This window comes from Trichechus manatus, unplaced genomic scaffold (assembly GCF_000243295.1).
Source record: "Trichechus manatus latirostris isolate Lorelei unplaced genomic scaffold, TriManLat1.0 scaffold00057, whole genome shotgun sequence".
In the NCBI taxonomy this organism is placed as follows: domain Eukaryota; kingdom Metazoa; phylum Chordata; class Mammalia; order Sirenia; family Trichechidae; genus Trichechus; species Trichechus manatus.
This window is the reverse complement of record NW_004443993.1, coordinates 7540882-7559799: the sequence shown is the minus strand read 5'-3', so window position 1 is coordinate 7559799 and position 18918 is coordinate 7540882. Positions and strand designations below refer to the sequence as shown.

The following is an 18918-nucleotide window of genomic DNA, read 5'->3' as shown; positions in this document are numbered from 1 at the left end:
TAATGATCATGGAGAACTCTGAATTCTGTTTCCTGTCTCTCAATTGAGCTTTAATTTATCAATACCTTGTCTGTTTCCACGTAAGGGACAGAAAGCATGATAGCAGAACTCAGTTATTGAAAAATGGGTGAGAAACATATAGAGATTCATAAATCTTGGAAAGAATATTTTCTGCATGTGCTCCTATCACCTCCTGATCAACTGGGGTTTCCAAGAAAACGCAATCAGGTCAGGGCCTTGTGTTACCAGTTTTCTTGTGTAGATCCATGGGCCTCCCCTGGTGAGGGGCAAAAGGAAAAACTGCCAGTCCTTAAGTGTTTTTCAGTTGTAAATATCATCCTGCTTTCACCCTGTGCTTCATGTTTTGTTGCGTGTTCTGATCGGTCATTTTGAAAGAGGTGAAATTGTTTTTTCACAAGGAAGTGATGATCTAAATGTAGAAATAATACTTTCATTTGTAGAGTCTTTCTCTAATTACTGTTATGTGCTCTGTTTTAGTATGTACATATAGAGTGGAATAACCCTGGAATTGGCCACAATCAAATTGTAGAGAGATAATGTCAGTATATTGGGAGTATTGTTAAGTCTTTTGAGACAAGATGCAGTCAGTGAAGAAGACAGTGTAGACAGTGAAGGAAGAGGCCAATAGCTAATCCCTACAGTAGACCTTGCTAGAACATAAAACCTTGTGTCAAAACCCTTTGAAATCTCAGTTTCCAAGGACTGTCAACCTCACCCTTCCTTTTGCACACATTAGAGTATGTGATACCTTGCTGATCCAGAATGTGTGGGATGTTTTAGGACTCACTTGTCATTGAGGATGTGGCTGTGGACTTTACTCAGGAAGAGTGGACTTTGCTGGATCTTCCTCAGAGGAAACTCTACAGAGATGTGATGATGGAAACCTTGAGAAACCTGGCCTCAGTCGGTAAGGATGGCATCATCTTTTTTAAAAAAAATTTTAAATTTTCTCCTTTAGTGGACAGATGTTTCATACTGCACCAGCATTTGGGCTGAGGAATGGAAATACAATGATAAATAATACAGGCATGGTCATTTCCTCTATGGAGCTTACATATTCTGGCTTCCCCGTAAACATACAAAACTACTAAAATGACTTTTTATTTCTCTTGTGGTTAAAAGTCTTGAGGCACTTTTAAGTATTGTAAGTGTGAGAATTGGCTCCATAGGACACTTGAGCACAGAGAGATTTGGTTTGGGACCTTGTATATTCTTTTAATGTGTTTATTATAAGTTTCAGATGCTTATTTTGCTGAAAATAAACTCAAACCTCTGATCTCAGGAGACTCTGAAGACCAAAGTATTCTCTCAGTATAAATGAAATGTTCACTGCTCTTCACTCTCATTTCCCGGGATTTGTCTTTCTCCATTAGCACTATGTCAGCTACACACATTTGTTCTCCCAGGTAACCAAGAGAAAGATCTGAGGACAGTAGAGATAGGACTCTTACAGAACCACCGTGTTGGGGAGCAGCAGCAAGTCAAAAATCTGTTGAAGGACTAGCCCTGTGTGGAGGGAATTAGATTTGAATAAATCAGTTAGAAAAGGTCTCTTTGGGGTTGAGAAAAGTGACCTTTACACATACCTGAGCTTACTTTTCTAATTTTCCTCAGTCTTCCCACACCTGTGTTCATGGAGAAAGACCTTCCCATTTTCCTCTTACATGTATATTGTGCATTTTCATGTTACATGTGTCTCCTTGGATGTATTTCCTAATTACTTTCTGGCCATTGCCAGACATCCACATCCTCAAAGTCCTTCTTTATTCACAGCTGTCTTGGTCTTCCCAATAATTCCCTTCTTTTTTGTTTCATATTGTGAACCTCAACTTCAATCATCGCGTCAGTTTCTCAAGACCTTAGTAGTGGAGAAAAATTATCTAGTGAACATATTACAGAGAAAATCATGAAGAGAAATACCTGGTTATCTGTGTTAGGAGAAATCGGCAAATTGCATGGCATTGAAGATCAACATAAAAACCAGGGGAGACATATGAGGTGAGTGTCATTCACATGAGAGAGAGCAGTGCCTCAGGAGACAGTCTTCAGTTATCATAACATTAACAATATACAGTAAAACTTGTGAAAGCTATAACGTGTGTCAGATGGAAAACTGCCAGAGAAGAGGAACTCAAATATACACTAAAATGAGTGGAGAGTAGTCTTATGAATGTAAGACTGCACCACCAAAGGTAGAAGAGTTATGACACCCAGAATAATGAGGCAGTCCTGTTGAGTTCTGCCTTTCACAGGTTTCACTGTATGCAAACACAGATAGATAGAGAGATGTATCTATCTAAATATACACATGTAGATAGCTCTGAAATTGTGTGTTCAGAGAATTTTTACAATATTTTTATAAATGTGAGTCAGATACTGAGTATTTGAAACATATTTCACTTCTACACAATCATCAGAAAGCATATTTTAGAAACATTGTGTCAGGAATGGTCGCATCTGTACTAGATAATTTAACCTATGAAGCATGAGACAACTCAGGGCAATAATATACACATTCACTGTGTTCGTAATGGTGAAATGGCAACAGCTTTATTCCCAGCAGCATGTTGCCCTTTTCTTTAACAGACGGCATTTGGTGGAGAACCTTTGTGAAAGTAACAAAGGCAGTCAGTGTGGAAAAACCTTGAGCCAGATTCCAGCTCATACTGTGCTCAAAACAACTACTCCTGAATTAAATCCTTCTGAATGCTATGAGTATGGAAAAGCCTTCATGAATCGTTCATCACTTAAGCATCATGTCCCATCTCACACTGGATGCAGTGCCTGTCAGTGTAAGGAATGTGGAGAATCCTGCAGTTGTCCCTCTTACCTACACACTCCTGTGAGAACTCTTGATAAGAAACCCTGTAGAGAATGTGGGAAAGATTTCGTTTGTATCTCAACTCCTACGAACCATGTGACAACACTCACTGGAGAGAAACCGTATGAATGTAATGAACGTGGGGAAGATTTCTGTAGTTTCTCATCCTTTAGGACACACGTGAGAGGTCATAAGCGTAAATGTAAAAAATATTGGAAAACCTATACTCGTCCCTCAACCGTCACTTTTTGTCAGAAATTTCATAGTGGAGAGTGGTCTTATGAATGTAAAGAATGTTGGAAAGCTCTCAGTTGTGCTGCATCCCTCACAGAACACGTAAGAAATCAGACTGGAGAAAAACCTTTTGAATATACAGAATTTTCAAAATCTTTTAATCAGTCCCCAAAACTCACTAATCAAATAAGTGCTCATAGTGGAAAAAAGTCATATGAATGTAAGCAATGTGGAAAAGTCTTTAGTCAGTCCTCACACCTCACTAGACATAGAAGAATTCACAGTGGAGAGAAGCCTTATGAATGTAAGGAATGTGGGAAATCCTTCAGTCAGTCCTCTTCCCTCACTAAACATGTAAGAACTCACAGTGGAGAGAGGCCATTTGAATGTAAGGAATGTGGGAAAACCTTTAATCGTTCCGCATCCCTCACTGTACATTTAAGAACTCACAGTGGAGAGAGGCCTTATGAATGTAAGCAATGTGGGAAAGCCTTTAGTCGATCCTCAAACCTCATTAAACATATAAGAACTCACACTGGAGATAAGCCCTATGAATGTAAGGAATGTGGTAAAGCCTTTACTTGTTCCACATCCCTCACTAAACATTTAAGAATTCACACTGGAGAGAAGCCTTATGAATGTAAAGAATGTGGGAAAATCTTTTGTTATTCCTTCTCCCTCACTAGCCATAAAAAAACACACAGTGGAGAAAAGTCTTATGAATGTAAGCAATGTGGGAAAGCCTTTAGTCAGTCCTCATCCCTCATTAGCCATATAAGAACTCATAGTGGAGAAAAGCCTTATGAATGTCAGGAATGTGGGAAAGCCTTTAGTCATTCCTCGTCTCTCACTAACCATATACGAACTCACAGTGGAGAGAAGCCTTATGAATGTCAGGAATGTGGGAAAGCCTTTGGTCAGCCCTCATCCTTCAGTAAACATATAAGAATTCACAATGGCTAGAGGCCCTATGAATGTCAGGAATGTGGGAAAGCCTTTAGTCAGTCGTCATCCCTCACTACACATATAAGAACTCACAGTAGAGAGAAGTCTTTATGAATGTGAGGAATGTGGGAAAGCCCTTCATCATTCCTCATCCCTCTATCCATATAAGAACACACAGTGGAGAGAAGCCTTTTGAATATCAGAAATATGAGAAAGCATTTAGTAAGTTGGCACACGTGACTAACCATTGAACAGCTCAGTGGAGAGAAACCTTATGAGTATTCAGAATCGGGGAAAAATTTAGTAAGTTGGCACACCTTGCTAACCATTTAACATTTCACAGTGGAAAGAGGCCTTCTGAGTATAAGTAATGTGGTAAAACCTTTAGTCCTCAAAGCTCATTAAACACACAGTACTCACAATGAAAAGATACCTTATGAATGTAAGAATTGTGTGACTAGTTCTTCACCCCTCATTTCATGTCTAAGAACTCACAGTGGAGAGAGAGCTTATGAATGTAAGGAATACAGAAAAGCCTAGTTACTATTTCTGTAAACATAACTCATGGTGGAGTCTATGAATGTAAGGAACATAGGAAAGTTTTCAGATGTCCCTCATCCTTTAGAACACATATAAGTGTATTGGAAAGAAACAATATATCTAATCAATGTTCGGTAGGTTTCATTCTTTATCTTTTTACAACTCTTGGTATTTTATTTCCTTTCACACTTCTTGTATGAAAACCAATATTTTTAACAGAATCAGAATTATACTGTATGATAGTGTTGTAGTAGGCATGTTTTATATTACATCTCATTTATTTTCCCTGCTACTATCATGATTCCTCGTTTACTGATGAAGGAACTGCAGAGAAAGTTTTAAACCAAATCAACTCACAGAAGTACCACTCTCTCAAATGATGGTAGGAAAAGCAGGGTTTACATGGAAGGATGGATGATTCTGAGGGCCGAACGCGATGGTGTGCCAGCACAGAGCCTATCCTGACACAACTGCAGTGGAGCTTGCATTCTGCATAGGCACAGAGCTTATTCTTATTGACAGAGTCTGGTTTTGGTAATTCTGACAAAAAGTGTACGCTGGGCCAGGATGTGAAGCTGCAGTTGCTGGGCTGAGCTGGAATAGGGACTGCTGCTCCACCTGGTGTACACACCCATGCAGGGTTGGTCCATCTAGGTTCCCTGTATTAGTGGGAACATACAAGAGACTATTGGTCCTGGAGGTTTATCCAGCACCACTCTGTCCCACGCTGAACTGGGAGGTGCCTCACTGACTCCTCATGTAAGGGGCTGGGAAATGGTGACTGCAGTAGTAGAGGCCTTCAAATTAGACCTTCCCTTGACTCAGCACCTCCTCTTGTAGAATCATCCTATGGAAATCCCTGGGTACTGTTATAGTGTCTGTTGATAGTAGTGATAGATAGTGGATACCATGAGAATCATTGTCTACCAATAAGGGAATCTGATAAATCCTTGCACACACGTTAGAATATTGAAGTGCTACTAAATGAGTTCCAGAAAAGTTTAAACCATAGCAGAGGTATTTTTGGCATAATATTTTGTGAAAAAAACAGGATATAAAATAGTATGTACATGATGACAGTTTGTAAACATTTACACATAAATGTTTTACATTTTATAAATGCCTACAAACCAGCTTATAGAGATAGTCCATCCTAGAATATTAACAAGGATTCTCCACCAAAGATGAGATTGTGATTAATTTCTTGTTTTGCTTCTCCCTACTTTTCACTTTTTTTACATTCATTGTTCATTGCTTACGAGATTTTTAATCTTATTTTTAAAATTTGAAAACAGTAATTCACTTTTGAAATGTATAGTTATATGAGGTTAAAAATGTATTAAGTCTGGTAGTCTATAGCACAGTGATACACAATCGTATCATTATTCCCTCCAAAACCTCCCTCATGCCGCCCTTTTTTAGTCAGAACTTCCCCTTTCTGGGAATCACTGGTGACTGTCCCTATACATATTCACTACGTAAATTTTTCATTCTTGTTCCTTTCACTTCGAATAATACCTTCGAAAGTCATCCTTGTTGATCACTTAGAATAATACCTTTGAGAGTCATCTTTGTTGATGAGTATCAATAATTCCTTTTTTGTAGTTTTCTGTTGTGTAGACATACTACAGTTTGTATATTCGCCATTGGGAGACAGTTGTGTTTCCAGTTTTTATGAATAAAGCTGAAATAAAATTGTACAGATTTTTATGTGATCATAAAGCTTTCATTTTTCTCACATAGATACCTGGGAGTGGGATTGCTGTCATATGTTAGGTGTATGTTTAACTTTATAAGAAACAGCATGCTAATATGTTTTTTAAAAGTTCTGTGCCATTTTGTATTCTCTCCAGCAACATGTAATTATGGTTGCTTCAGAGATCTGGAGTGGCTGCTTTCTGAAGGAATCTAGCACACTTCTGTTTGGCACTGGCGCCAGGGAAGGACACTCAGTGGGTGGCTCATCTGACAGGGGGCCCCACATTTGCTGAGGGGAGGGGGTGGCTTGAAGCAATCTTGATTAGACCACAGGTCCCTGTGTATAGGGTTCCTGGCTATGCCACCACTACCACTGCCAGCCTAGTCTGAGCCCAGGCCCCACCCATTTGTGGAAGGAAAATAACAATTCTCAGCTCCCAGCCACAGGAAGTGGCCATTGCTCCTCATCACCACATTCCTGAGGTCCTGAGCATAGTCTGTCCTGGCGTGGAATCCAGAAGTAGATGTGCACATCCGAGCTAGCGAGTCAGTTGGTAGTCTGCCCTCTTACCACTCACTCCAACCCTCATGTCCGAAGTAAGTTTTCTCTATGTAGCAGGCAGAGTCAACATCACCATGCAAGAGGATAGGGAGGGTCCAAAGGTGGTGATACAGGGTCACCGTTTGCTAGTCCTTAGCCAGTTCCTGGTTGCTCCAACCTCAGGTGCTCCAGAGCTGTGGCCCCCTCCAAGAGCTCAACTGTTCTGCCCACACCCACCCAGCCTGCAGCTCATCCAGCCTTGCTGGGATCAGGATAGCCGCCTTGGGCTTGGGTCTCCAAGAGATGTGTTGGGAAAAGCAGGCAGTGCTTTTTCATCTGCTGGGTTCCATCCTCCCAAAGCCTTCAAAGCAACATTTGTGTCCTTTCTCCAGAAGGAAAAACCTTCTGCCTTTTGTGTGAAGGAGGCTGTGGCCCCAGTCTCATCCTGTCCTCCTGGACCTGGTGATTCTGGTGTGTTCCAGTCAAAACAGTGTCATCTCTCTGGCTTTAGTTATCGTTTATTGAAGTTTGATAAATTTATCCAGGTGGAAAGATAAACTTTTCCAGGTTATTAGGAAGCCTGTGTGTTGTAGTGCGATTGGCTTGATTCTGACTCATAACGACCCTATGTACAACAGAATGAAACACTGCCCGGTCCTGTGCCATCCTCAATTGTTGCTATGTTTGAGCCTGTGTATGTAATGTAAATAAGTCCATAAGTGTATGAATGAAGATAAATACAAATCTACCATGAAGAAAAGTTCTGCTCACCACTGTTCTCATCTCCACCTCACCCCAGTTCCAGAGCCGTGATTATCCTACATAGCTTTAAATTATGGGAGCCTCTAAGAAGAAAGACCAAGCAGGCTCATCTATTTTACTAGCATTAGTTGGAATTGAATTTACCATAAACAAAGTGAGTTTTCATAGATGGAATTTCTCCCATATATTTTTAATTTCTTAGCTAAAGAAAATCTGTACTTCCAGTAAAAGGATCACCCATAACACATGACCTAGACTTACCAACTATTAAGATATTGCCTTATTTATCCATATATATAAATACATGATTGCAATGAAACATTTAAATGGTCAAAAACGAACAAAACGAATCTCCATTGTCCCACAAAAGACAGAAAATTTCTCCAGTTGTCCAAAAATATCTGTTACAGTAGTTGGGTTTTTTAAAGCTAGGATCCAAACAAGATTTGGACATTGCTTTTTTATTTTTTGATCTCTTTAATCTGTCTTACATACTACATTCACCTGCAGGTTTTTTTCTCTTTTTGTTGTTTTATAACCATATATAACAATGTCAATTCAACATTTTCACCTGTACAATTCAGTGACACCAATTATATCAATACTGTTGTGCAAACATCACCATATCCTTTGCCAAATTTCCACATCCTAAAATCTCAATGCGTTATAAACAACGATGCTTCCTTTCCCCCTTACTGTGACTCCTGGTAACCATTATTGAACTTTGATGTCTGTACTTTGCCTATTCTAGGTATTTCATATAAGTGAGATTATACAAGTTTTGTCCTTTTGTGATTGATTTACCTAACTGAACACAATGTTTTCTAAAGTTCATCGATGTTAATAACATGTATAAGGACGTCATTTCTCTTCATGAGTAGTATCCCATTTTATGTATGTACATTTTTATTCATTCATCCACTGATGGACATTTAGGTTGTTCCCACCTTTTTGCTATTGTGAACAGTGTTGCAGAGAACATTGGTGTACATGTATCTGCATTGCTTCTTTCAAGTCTCCTGAGTATATACCTAGTAGTGTAATTGCTGAGTCATGTGGTAGCTCTATGTTTAACTTTTTGAGGAAGGCCTGCGATGCAGTGAATTACTTAATATGCCCCTTCTATTCATAGTCTGTGACTCCCACATAATGATTGGGTGGGACTATTCAAATAAGGTGCTTGTGGCCCACGAAGGGGATTGGACAGCTTCCTGCTAATGCAAAGAAGGTACATGGAACCTCTGGGGGTGGGACCATGCACATAAGGTGTCTGGGACCCTAAGGAGGGGATTGGTCAGTTTGCCATCCCACTAGGGTTAAAGTCAATCCCAGAGCAGAGGGGCTCCTGACTACCACCAACAAAAAGAGGAGCAGAGCACATCCTTTGGACCCAGGAGCCCTACGCTGAGACCGTGCTAGACCCACGATTCAGCTGTAACACCTAAGATGGTGAGGAGCAGACGCAGAGAAATGGCAGCAGCAGGGGCAATAGAACCAGAAGACCAGCAGGAGATGGTACAGTGAGATTCTCAGCCCATGGAGCGAGAGAGCTGTCTTCAGGCAGGAGGCTTGCTGGCAGAGTGGGGTGCCTCTGGGCACTTATTAGCAAGCTAAAGAGCTTGGTAACACATTTCCGAGCAGGGCAGAGGCTGGGCTGAGTGGCCGAGGGCTAGAGAGAGGCCCGCCTGCAGGCACGGCTGAGAAAAAACTGTACTGATCGAAAAACTGTAGTCTCAATCATTTCTGATCCTGAATTGTAACCTACTACTTCCCTAATAAACCCATAATCATGACTATTGTCTGTGAGTTCTGGGTGACCACTGCAATGAGTTAATGAACTGAGCAGAGAAGTAAAGTATGCCATGGGCAAGCGGCTGGTGTCAGAATTGGTAAAATGGTCGGAGAGAGGAGATATGTCTGACCGCTGCTTCTTAGGAATCAGCTTCCGGCTGACGGTGATGGTGATTCTCTCTCCCCCTTGTGAAGCTAGAGAAGGTCAGATGCCACCCCTATGCTGTTTTTCCAACCGCCAAATTGTTTTCCACAGCACCTCTACCAGTTTGCATTTCTACTAGTAATAGACAAGGGTTCCAGTTTCTCTTGTTTTTCCATTTTTATAATCTTAGCCTCCTAGTGGGGATGAAGTGGTATCTCATTTTTTGTTGTTGGTTTTGTTTTCTTTTTTGAGGCCGGCTTTTTTTTTTTAATTGTTTAAGTATATATATAATACAACATATACCAATTCATCATTTCTCAGGTGTGCCATTTAGTGATACAAATTACATTAATTATGTTGTGCAAAGATGAACCATAGTCGTTGACAAATTTCCCATCAGCATAAACAGAAACTCACAGCTTCCTAAACAATGACTCCTCTTTGCCCTGTCCCTCTTGCCCCTGGTAACCAATAATACTTTGGTCTCAGTATATTTGCCTATTCTTGTTATTTCCTATAAGTGAAATCATATAATATTTTCCTTTTGTGATTGACTTATTTCACTCAGCATAATGTTTTCAAGGTTCATCAATGTTTTGCATGTATCAGGACTTCTCTTCCTGTGGTGGCATAGTGGTTAAGAGTTACATCTGACTAGCATTCCTTTGTATGCACCACATTTTGTTTATTCATCCATTGATGGATATTTAGGTTGTTCTCACCTTTTTGCTATTGTGAATAGTGCCGCAGTGAACATCGGTGTTTGTGTGTCTGTTTGCATCGGTGCTTTTCACGTCTCTTAGGTAGATACCTAGGAGTGGAATTGCTGGGTTATGTGGTAGTTCTATGTTTAACTTTTTGAGGAACTGTCAAACTGTTTTCCACAGCACCTATACCGTTTTGCATTCCCACCAACATTGGATAAAGATTCATATTTTCCCACATCCTCACCAATATTTGTTGTTTTCCTTTTTATCTTAGCCATCTTTATGGGAGTGGAGTTATACCTCTTTGTGATTTTGATTTGCACCACTTTTCATGTGCTTGTTGATCATTGAATATACTCATTTGTGAAATGTGTGTTCAAATCCTTTGCCCACTTTTTGATTATTTATCTTATTTTGTTGTAGTTAACTTATGGAAGCTTTGTGTATGTGTTTGTATACTAGACCCATATCAAATATATGGTTCATTAAAATTTTCTCCCAAATTGTCTATCTGTTGTTCTGTGTCTATTATTGTACCAGTAGCAGACTGTTTTGATTGTTGTAGTTGTAAAGTACATTTTGAAATCAAGTGTGAATCATCCTGCTTTGTTCTTCAAAATTACTTTGGCTATTCAGGGCTTCTTGCCATTCCTTATAAAATTGAAGATTGTTTTTTCCATTTCTGAAAAAAAGGCTGTTGGAATTTTGAACAGATTGCATTGAATCTATAGGGTGGAGGTGGACTTGGCTGTCCTTGGGGTTCCCATTGGCAGAGAAGGTGGGAGGTGGGCTTGGATCTCCATAGGGTTCCCATTGAGAGAAAAGGTGTGAGGTGGGCTTGGATCTCCACAGGGTTGCCACTGGGAGAGAGGGTAGGAGGTGGGTTTGGCTTTTCATGGGGTTCCCATTGGGAAAGAAGGTAGGAGGTGGGCTTGGCTTTCCATGGGGTTCCCACTGAAGAGAAGGTGGGAAGTGGGCTTGGCTCTTCATGGAATTCTTAGGTGTCTCCCTAGAGGGACCAGGCAGAGAGAGTGGGTGATTGGCTTCTGGAAGATTACTCTCTGGGAGGCCACTTCGTATTGGCATGATGGGGGTGGTGTGTCAGCACTAAGGAGCCTCAGGTGTGCCCAGGAGTGGCCCGTTGAGGATTGGGGCACTGAGTTCAAGGGGACAGCTGGTGCCCTGATATGCCAGCATAGAGAGGTCCAAAGGAATATGTGGCAGCCCCATGGTGTCCTGACTCAGAAACCTTCTGATGCTGATGGTCAATCATTTCTGGCTACCTGTGGAAGACCTCACTGCCTGGAGGTGGGCACACACACACACAGGGGCACACACACACACAGTGACACACAAATACACACACTCGCTCTCACACACACAATGTATACAACCAAAGCCAAACCAAACCTGTTGCCATGGAGTCGATTCTGACTCATGGTGACCACATGTGTTATAGAGTAGAACTGAGGTCCATAGGGTTTTGTTGTTTTAATTTTTTTTAACGGAAGCAGATGACCAGGCCTTTCTTCCATGACACCACTGAGTGGGTTCAAATCACCAACCATTTTGTTAGTAGCCAAGAGTAAACCATTTGTGCCACCTAGGGTCCTAATGTATACACAGACCCTCATAAAGATACCCACACACACAAGAGGCACACAGATGGTCATGAAAAAACACAGCTCTCAAAAGACGCACAGGCAGGCAAATACAGCGAAGAGAGACTCACAGATATAGATTCCCCACCCTTCTCATACGACTGGCAAGCAGACACACAGATGGCTATAGAGACAGACAAAAAATTACTTGCTCTCATACAACAGACAAATACACCAGACAGCTATGGAGACACACAGATACAAAAATAGTCCCCCATCACAACAGGCGAACAGACTACAGACTCAGATGTTGGGTTTGGTTAGCTGCCGTCAAGTCGGCCCCGACTAATGGAGACCCCATGCAGTAACAAACAAAATTCTGCTCGGTCCTGCACCATCCCCATAATCAGTTGGGGCTTGGACCACTGTGATCCATAAGGTTTTCGCTGACTGATTTTCGTAAGTCAATCGCCAAGTCTTTCTTCCTAGTCTTTCTTACTCTGGAAGCTCTGCTGAAACCTGTTCAGCACTATAGCCACACGCAAGCCTCCACTAACAAACGGGTGGTGGCTGCACATAATGTACTTTCGATGGGAATCAAACCTGGGTCTCCCACATGGAGGGGGAATATTCTACCACTGAACCGGCACTGTCTCATTACAGACAAAAATACCCTTCAAAACCGTGACAACAGACTGAATTAAAACACACACGGATGCAGAAATACTCCCCTCTCAACATGTGCACACATGCAAGCATGCACATGTAAAGATGGCAGATACAGACACGGAGACACACTCAGCTAGACAACATGCACCACAGAAAGTGGTCCACACGATACACTCAGTGTCACCTGCATGCACAGCTACAGATCACAATGTAGACAGGCAGACAGACACAGAAACACACACATCCTCAAAGAGTTCCACTCATACACCCTGCCATGGGTACATACAGATGTCCCTGGGTGGCACAAACAGTTAACATGCTCAGGTGCAAACCCAAACACTGGCAGTTCAAGTCACTCAGAACTGCCTGAGAAGAAAGGAATGGAGATTTACTGTTGAAAAATCAGCCATTGACAACCCTATGGAGTATAGTTCTACTCTGACACACATAGGGTCATCATTAGAATTGACTCGGCAGCTACTGTTTTTTTTTTTGCAGGAGGTACATACGATATTGGTGAAGACATCCACACGTGCAATTGGTAGTTACAGACTTGCAGACCCCTTCAAAAACAGACATCCACTGGATCGAACAGGGGCATTTGTAAACGAAGCACGTATAAAGATCTACACTCAGGCAGGCAGAGCTTCCTACCACCTGGGCAGCCCCACATTAAAGCCAAGGTTGTCCGCTGGTGGACAAGTGCAGTAGTGACTCAACTTCTGCGGTTACCTGGTCACTGCTTGGGGAAGGAAGGAGGGAGAGAGAGAGAGTGTGTGTGTGCGTGTATGTGTGTACGTGTGTGTGCACACATGTACGTGTGCACGTTCACAAGCTGGCCCATGTGATCCCTGTTTGGGCACCAGAAAGGGCTCCTGGTGCTTTTGGCTCTGCAGTTGGTCTGCATCATCACACTGCTCAATTTTACCCGCGTTCTTCACCCAGCAAACACTTCCTGATGTCCTCTCTGTGCCCACAGCGACGCACAGAAATTTCATCCCTTGTCCTGCTGGACACAGGTTTTCCCAGCCTCATGTGGTCAGGGCCGGGAGGAGGAAAACACAGAGTTGAAGGAGCACTGAGAGATGAGAGGTTTTCTGGAAGGGGATGTTGGATCCGGGGCTTCGAAGGATAAGTATGTGTTTATACTGTTGAAAGGAGTCCCTGGTGGTGCAAATAGTTAACGTGCTCTGCTGCTAACCAAAACGTTAGAGGTTCAATTTTACTGAGAGGCACCTTGGAAGAAAGGCCTGGCGATCTCCTGAAAAATCAGCCACTGAAAACCCTCTGGAGCACAGTTCTATTCTGACACACGTGATGGCTGTGAGTGTCGACTCAATGGCAACTGGTTTTTTATAGTTTATATTAGGGTTCACTGTTTCGTGTGGTTTCGATGAGGAAACTGAGGCACAGAGCAGTTAAGTGACTTGCCCAAAGTCACACAGCTGGTTAGTAGCAGGGCTAGGATTCGAATGCAGGAAGGCTGGTTCCATAGTCCATGTTCTTAACCACTATACACTGCTGTGTCTGCCTATAGACTTCTCTAGGTGAGGGTGGGGGCACGTTCCCATGTCCCCAAACCCTAGAGGACATGTCTCAAGCTAACACATCACATATCAGTGATCTCCGAGGCTTCCCTGGCTAGGCTTGAGGTTAGGGGGGAGCTTGCCCCTCAGTTCCCCAACCCTCCCTCAGTGGACTCCCCAGCTGACAACCTTCACCAAAGAAATCCTCCAATTTCCAACCTCAACGCTTCATGCCTTGAGCATGGGTGTTGAGCTCTTCCAAGGGTCAGCAAACTACAACCTGAGGGCCAAATCTGGCTCGCCGCGTTTTATACGAGATAAGAGTGGTTTTTACATTTTTAAATAGTTGAAGAAAATCAAAAGAATAATGTTTCATGGACAGGTGGAAATGATGTGAAATTCAGATTTTGGTGTTCATAAAGTTTTATTGGCACACAGCCATGTCCATTCGTACCATCGATGGCTACTTTCACACTATAACTGTAGCGTTGCAACAGAGACTGTACAGCTTACAAAGCTGAAAATATTTACTATCCGGCCCTTTACAAAAGTTGTTGGAAATTCAAACGGTTTGCACTCGGCTGCTAATCTAAATGTTGGTGGTTCGAACCCACTCAGTGACTCCGTGGAAGAAAGACGTGTCGATCTGTTCCCATAACAATTACAGCCAAGGAAACCCTATGGGGCAGTTCTACTCTGTCACATGGGGACACCATGAGTCAGTCGACTTGACAGCAGCGGGTTTGGTTATTTTGTGGTTTGGCTCTTTACACAAAAAGTTTGCCGACCCTTGAGTTGAGTCACAGGCTGGTTTGTCACCATCCCCTTTGCAAGCCCTGCATGGGTGACAAGATAAAGCTCTAATGTTGCCTTCTATTGTTATGTTCTGACATGTTGGGGCTGCAGCCATAATTGAGGGAGATCCCCATTGTTATACCCTCTTTTAGTAATAATGTATAACAATAATAATTAAAAAATAACCCGTTGCCATCGAGTTGATTCTGACTTATGGTGACCGCTCGTATTTCAGTGTAGTACTGTGCCCTAGGGTTTTCATGATTGTAAACTTACAGAAGTAGATCACCAGGTCTTTCTTCTGAGGTGCGACTGAGTGGATTCTAACATTCTGGTTAGTAGTCAAGCACGTTAACTGCACCACCCAGGGACCCCTGTTTTAATAATAATATATAATAATAATAAACCCATTGCTATTGAGTCGATTTTGACTCATGGCGACCACATATGTTTCAGAGTAGAACTGAGCTCCATAGTGTTTTCAGTGGCTGTCATCTTTTGGAAGTAGATGGCCAGGACTTTCTTCCCCGGTGCCACTGGGTGGGTTCAAACTGTTAACCTTTTAGTTAGTAGTTGAGCACGTTAATTAACCCTTCGCACAATTCAGGGACTCCTGTGATAATAATGTATGTCATGGATTGAATTATGTCCCTCCAAAAATGTGTGTATCGATTTGGCTGGGTCACGATTCCCAGTATTGTATGATTGTGTACCATTCTGTGATCTGATATGATTCCTGATGCGTTGTAAACTCAATCACTATGATCTAACAAGATGGATTAGTGGCAGTTATACTGATAAGGTTTACAAGATTGAATAGTATCTTAAGCCTATGTCTTTTGAGATATAAAAGAGAGAAGCGAGCAGAGACACATGGGAACCTCACACCACCAAGAAAGCAGTGCTGGGAGCGGAGTGCATGCTTTGGACCTGAGGTTCCTGAGCTGAGATGCTCCGAGACCAAGAGAAGACTGATGTATCACAAGGACATTCCTCCAGAGCCGACAGAGAGAGAAAGCCTTCCTCTGGAGCTGATGCCCTGAATTTGGACTTGTAGCCTACTGGACTGTGAGAGAATAAACTTCTCTTTGTTAAAGCCACATCCACTTGTGGTATTTCTGTCAGAGCAGCACTAGAGGACTAAGACAATATAATAATAATAATAAAACCAAACCCATTGTGATGGAGTTGCTTCTGACTCATGGTGACCCCACATGTTTCAGAGTAGAATTGTACTCCATAGGGTTTTTAGTGGCTGTGATCTTATGAAAATAGATCTCCAGGCCTTTCTTCAGTGGTGCTGTTGGGTGGATTCGAACCTCCAACATTTCTGTTAGCAGCCAAGTTCAGACTGTTTGCACCACCCAGGGACTTCAGTAAGAGTTGGTGAATACTTACTGTGCTTCAATTACTCATAAAAGCGCTTTCTGTGGATTGCTTCATTTAATCCTCATGAGGACTGTGTGATGTAGATAAACATATTTTTGGTCAGAGAGGTGCAATCATGTGTCAAGGTCACATGTGAGTCACTGGTGGAGCTAGGATGTGAAATTAGTCGTTTGTCAGAAAAGCCAATGCTCTAAACCCCAAAGCAGAATAATGTTGCTGTTGTTGTTAGCTGTCGTTGAGTCGGTTCCCACTCATGGTGACCCCAGGTACAACAGTATGAAAACCTTGCCTGGTCCTGCACCATCTTCACCATCGTTGCTTGAATTCATTGTTGCGACCACTGTGTATTTTGAGTGCCTTCCAATCTAGGGTGCTCATCTTCCAGCACGGTATCAGACAATGTTCTGTTATGTTCCAATTAGATCACCAGGCCTTTTTTCCTGGTCTGTCTTAATCTGGAAGCTCTGCTGAAACCTGTCCACCATGGGTGACCTTCTAGTATTTGAAATATTATTTGAAATACTGGTGGAATAGCGTCCAGGATCACAGCAACACGCAAGCCAACACAATACAACAAACTGATAGACCGGGGGGGGGGGGGTGTACAAACACAGAATAATATTGCCCCTTATTTGGGTTGTAGAATTTTAAGGTTCCCCTCACACCGGAACGTTCTTCTCTCTTTGAGTCTCTGGCTGGAGGCCCATTTTCTCTCTTCTCTTGAATCTTTGAGTCTTACTTTGCTCAAATTCAGACCCTTGCCTGCCTGGGCTCAGGGGCCCTGCCTTGGGGATTATAATATGATGATTTTTTATTTTTTCTCCAGGCTTTTGCACTTTTACATCCCCTCCTGCCTCCTTTCGGAGTGTCCGAAAGAGGTCAAGAGCACCAGTTCCTCTAGTTGCCTTCTCTGACTCTCATGAGATAGGACAATAAGTAAAACATTCCAGGAACCGGCCTGGCACTCAGCCAGAAACACTTGCGGAAATTTGCAGGGAGTGCGTGTGCACAGCAGTGCTTACAAACACCAGGTATTCACCCCAAAGGGAACTGGATAAACAAATTAATACGCAGCGACACAATGGGACACTATGCTTTTGTTCGCTTCCATTGAGTCGGCCCCTGACTCATGGTGACCCTGTGCACAACAGAAGAAAATGCTGCCCAGTCATGTGCCATCCCCATGATTGGTTGTGGATCAGATCACTGTGATCCGTAGGCTTTTCATTTGCTGATATTTGAAAGTAGATTGCCAGGCCTTTCTTCCTAGTCCATCTTAGTCTGGAAGCTCCCCTGAAACCTGTTCAGCATCATAGCAACTCACAAGCCTCCACTGACAGATGGGTGGTGGCTGCGCATAAGGAGCATTGGCCAGAATCCAACTTGGGTCTCTTATATGGCCGGAAAGAATTCTACTAGTGAATCACCACTGCCTCCATGGTATACTATGTAGGTATTTTTTAAAAACATGGTTAACCTCTAAATATCAAGAAGGAAGGGTTTCCTAGGAAAACAGGAACCATTATTATTTTGTTTTAATTTTTAAAGGAAGTATGTATTTAGCAGGTTGCTAAGCTTTTTAAGGATAAATGTATCATTGTGAAATGAGATCAACTCTATCTGAAAACAAATTTAAAAGATCACATTTGATTGGAGACTCAGAACACACGTCCATGCTGTTGTCCCTGCTCGTGGCAACCTTATGTACAACAGAAGGAAACATAGCCTGGTCCTGTTCCATCCCCATGATCACTGGTGTGTTTGAGTCTATTGTTGCGGCCATTGTGTCAACCCATCTCATTGAGGGTTTCCCTCGTTTTCACTGACCCTCCAGTTTACCAAACATGATGTCCTTTTCTAGTGATTGGTCTTTCCTGATGACATGTCCAAAGTAAGCGAGTCGAAGTCACACCATCCTCACGTCTAACGAACATTCTGGTTATAGTTCTTCAAAACAGTGTTTCAAAACAGATATCCATATGTCCCTTTATATAGTATTCAGAAATAAACTAATTTGGTAGCATAATGGGTACTTTTAATTTTGGAGCGAATCTTATCAACTTTATCGAGGAGGAATTTATGTACAATAAACAGCATCTATTTAAAGTGTAAAATTTGATGAGCTGTGGCAACTGCTGCCAGAAAATTCAAGATACAGAACATTTCTATTGTCTTAGTTACCTAGTGCTGCCAGAGCAGAAATGCCACAAGTGGATGGCTTTAAAGAACAGAAATTTATTGTCTCACAGTTCTGGAGGCTGAACGTCCAAATCAGGGTATTGGCTGTGTCAATTCCTTCTTTGCAGGTATTCCCTAGAATTCGTTGGCGTTGCTTTGCTTGTAGGCAATTCTCACATGGTATCTGTTTTACCCCGTGTGTGTGTGTTAGTTCTCTTTCTGTAAGTCCGAAGTGATTAGGCACCCAACAACAATATATATATTTATATAACGTATATATATAATATAATGTAGGAGATAGAGAAGGGCAAGAGGGTGTGAAAGAGAGACAGAGAGCATGGTTCCTCTTTGCTCTTAGAAAAAATTCTGAAAATTTTCATGTGGCATGCAAGGCCCTGCAGAATCTGACCCCTGCCTACCTCGTCAGATGCATCTAATGCCACTCCCCCACGTCCTCACCTTACTTTAGCCTCAGGAGATTTATTTGTTCCTCTTCCGTGCTGTATTCAGCTGGGTTCTCTAGAAAAGCAAAACCAGTGAAGCATATATATATAT

General features: G+C 42.2%; 1 protein-coding gene and 1 pseudogene across 1 annotated transcript in view; one reads left to right on the top strand and one right to left on the bottom strand.

Moving 5' to 3' along the window:
• Nucleotides 1-9954, top strand: part of LOC105756399 (zinc finger protein OZF-like) — a 41598-nt gene extending 31644 nt beyond the window's left edge. Inside the window, exons 2-4 of the mRNA XM_023733255.1 lie at nucleotides 802-928; nucleotides 1869-2019; nucleotides 2608-9954. Of these exons, the coding sequence (XP_023589023.1) occupies nucleotides 802-928; nucleotides 1869-2019; nucleotides 2608-4039 (1710 nt within the window). The 3' untranslated portion in view covers nucleotides 4040-9954. The remainder of the gene's footprint in view (nucleotides 1-801; nucleotides 929-1868; nucleotides 2020-2607) is intronic.
• LOC105756398 (zinc finger protein 555-like) overlaps nucleotides 1-18918 on the bottom strand; it is a 376219-nt pseudogene that overhangs the window by 76717 nt on the left and 280584 nt on the right.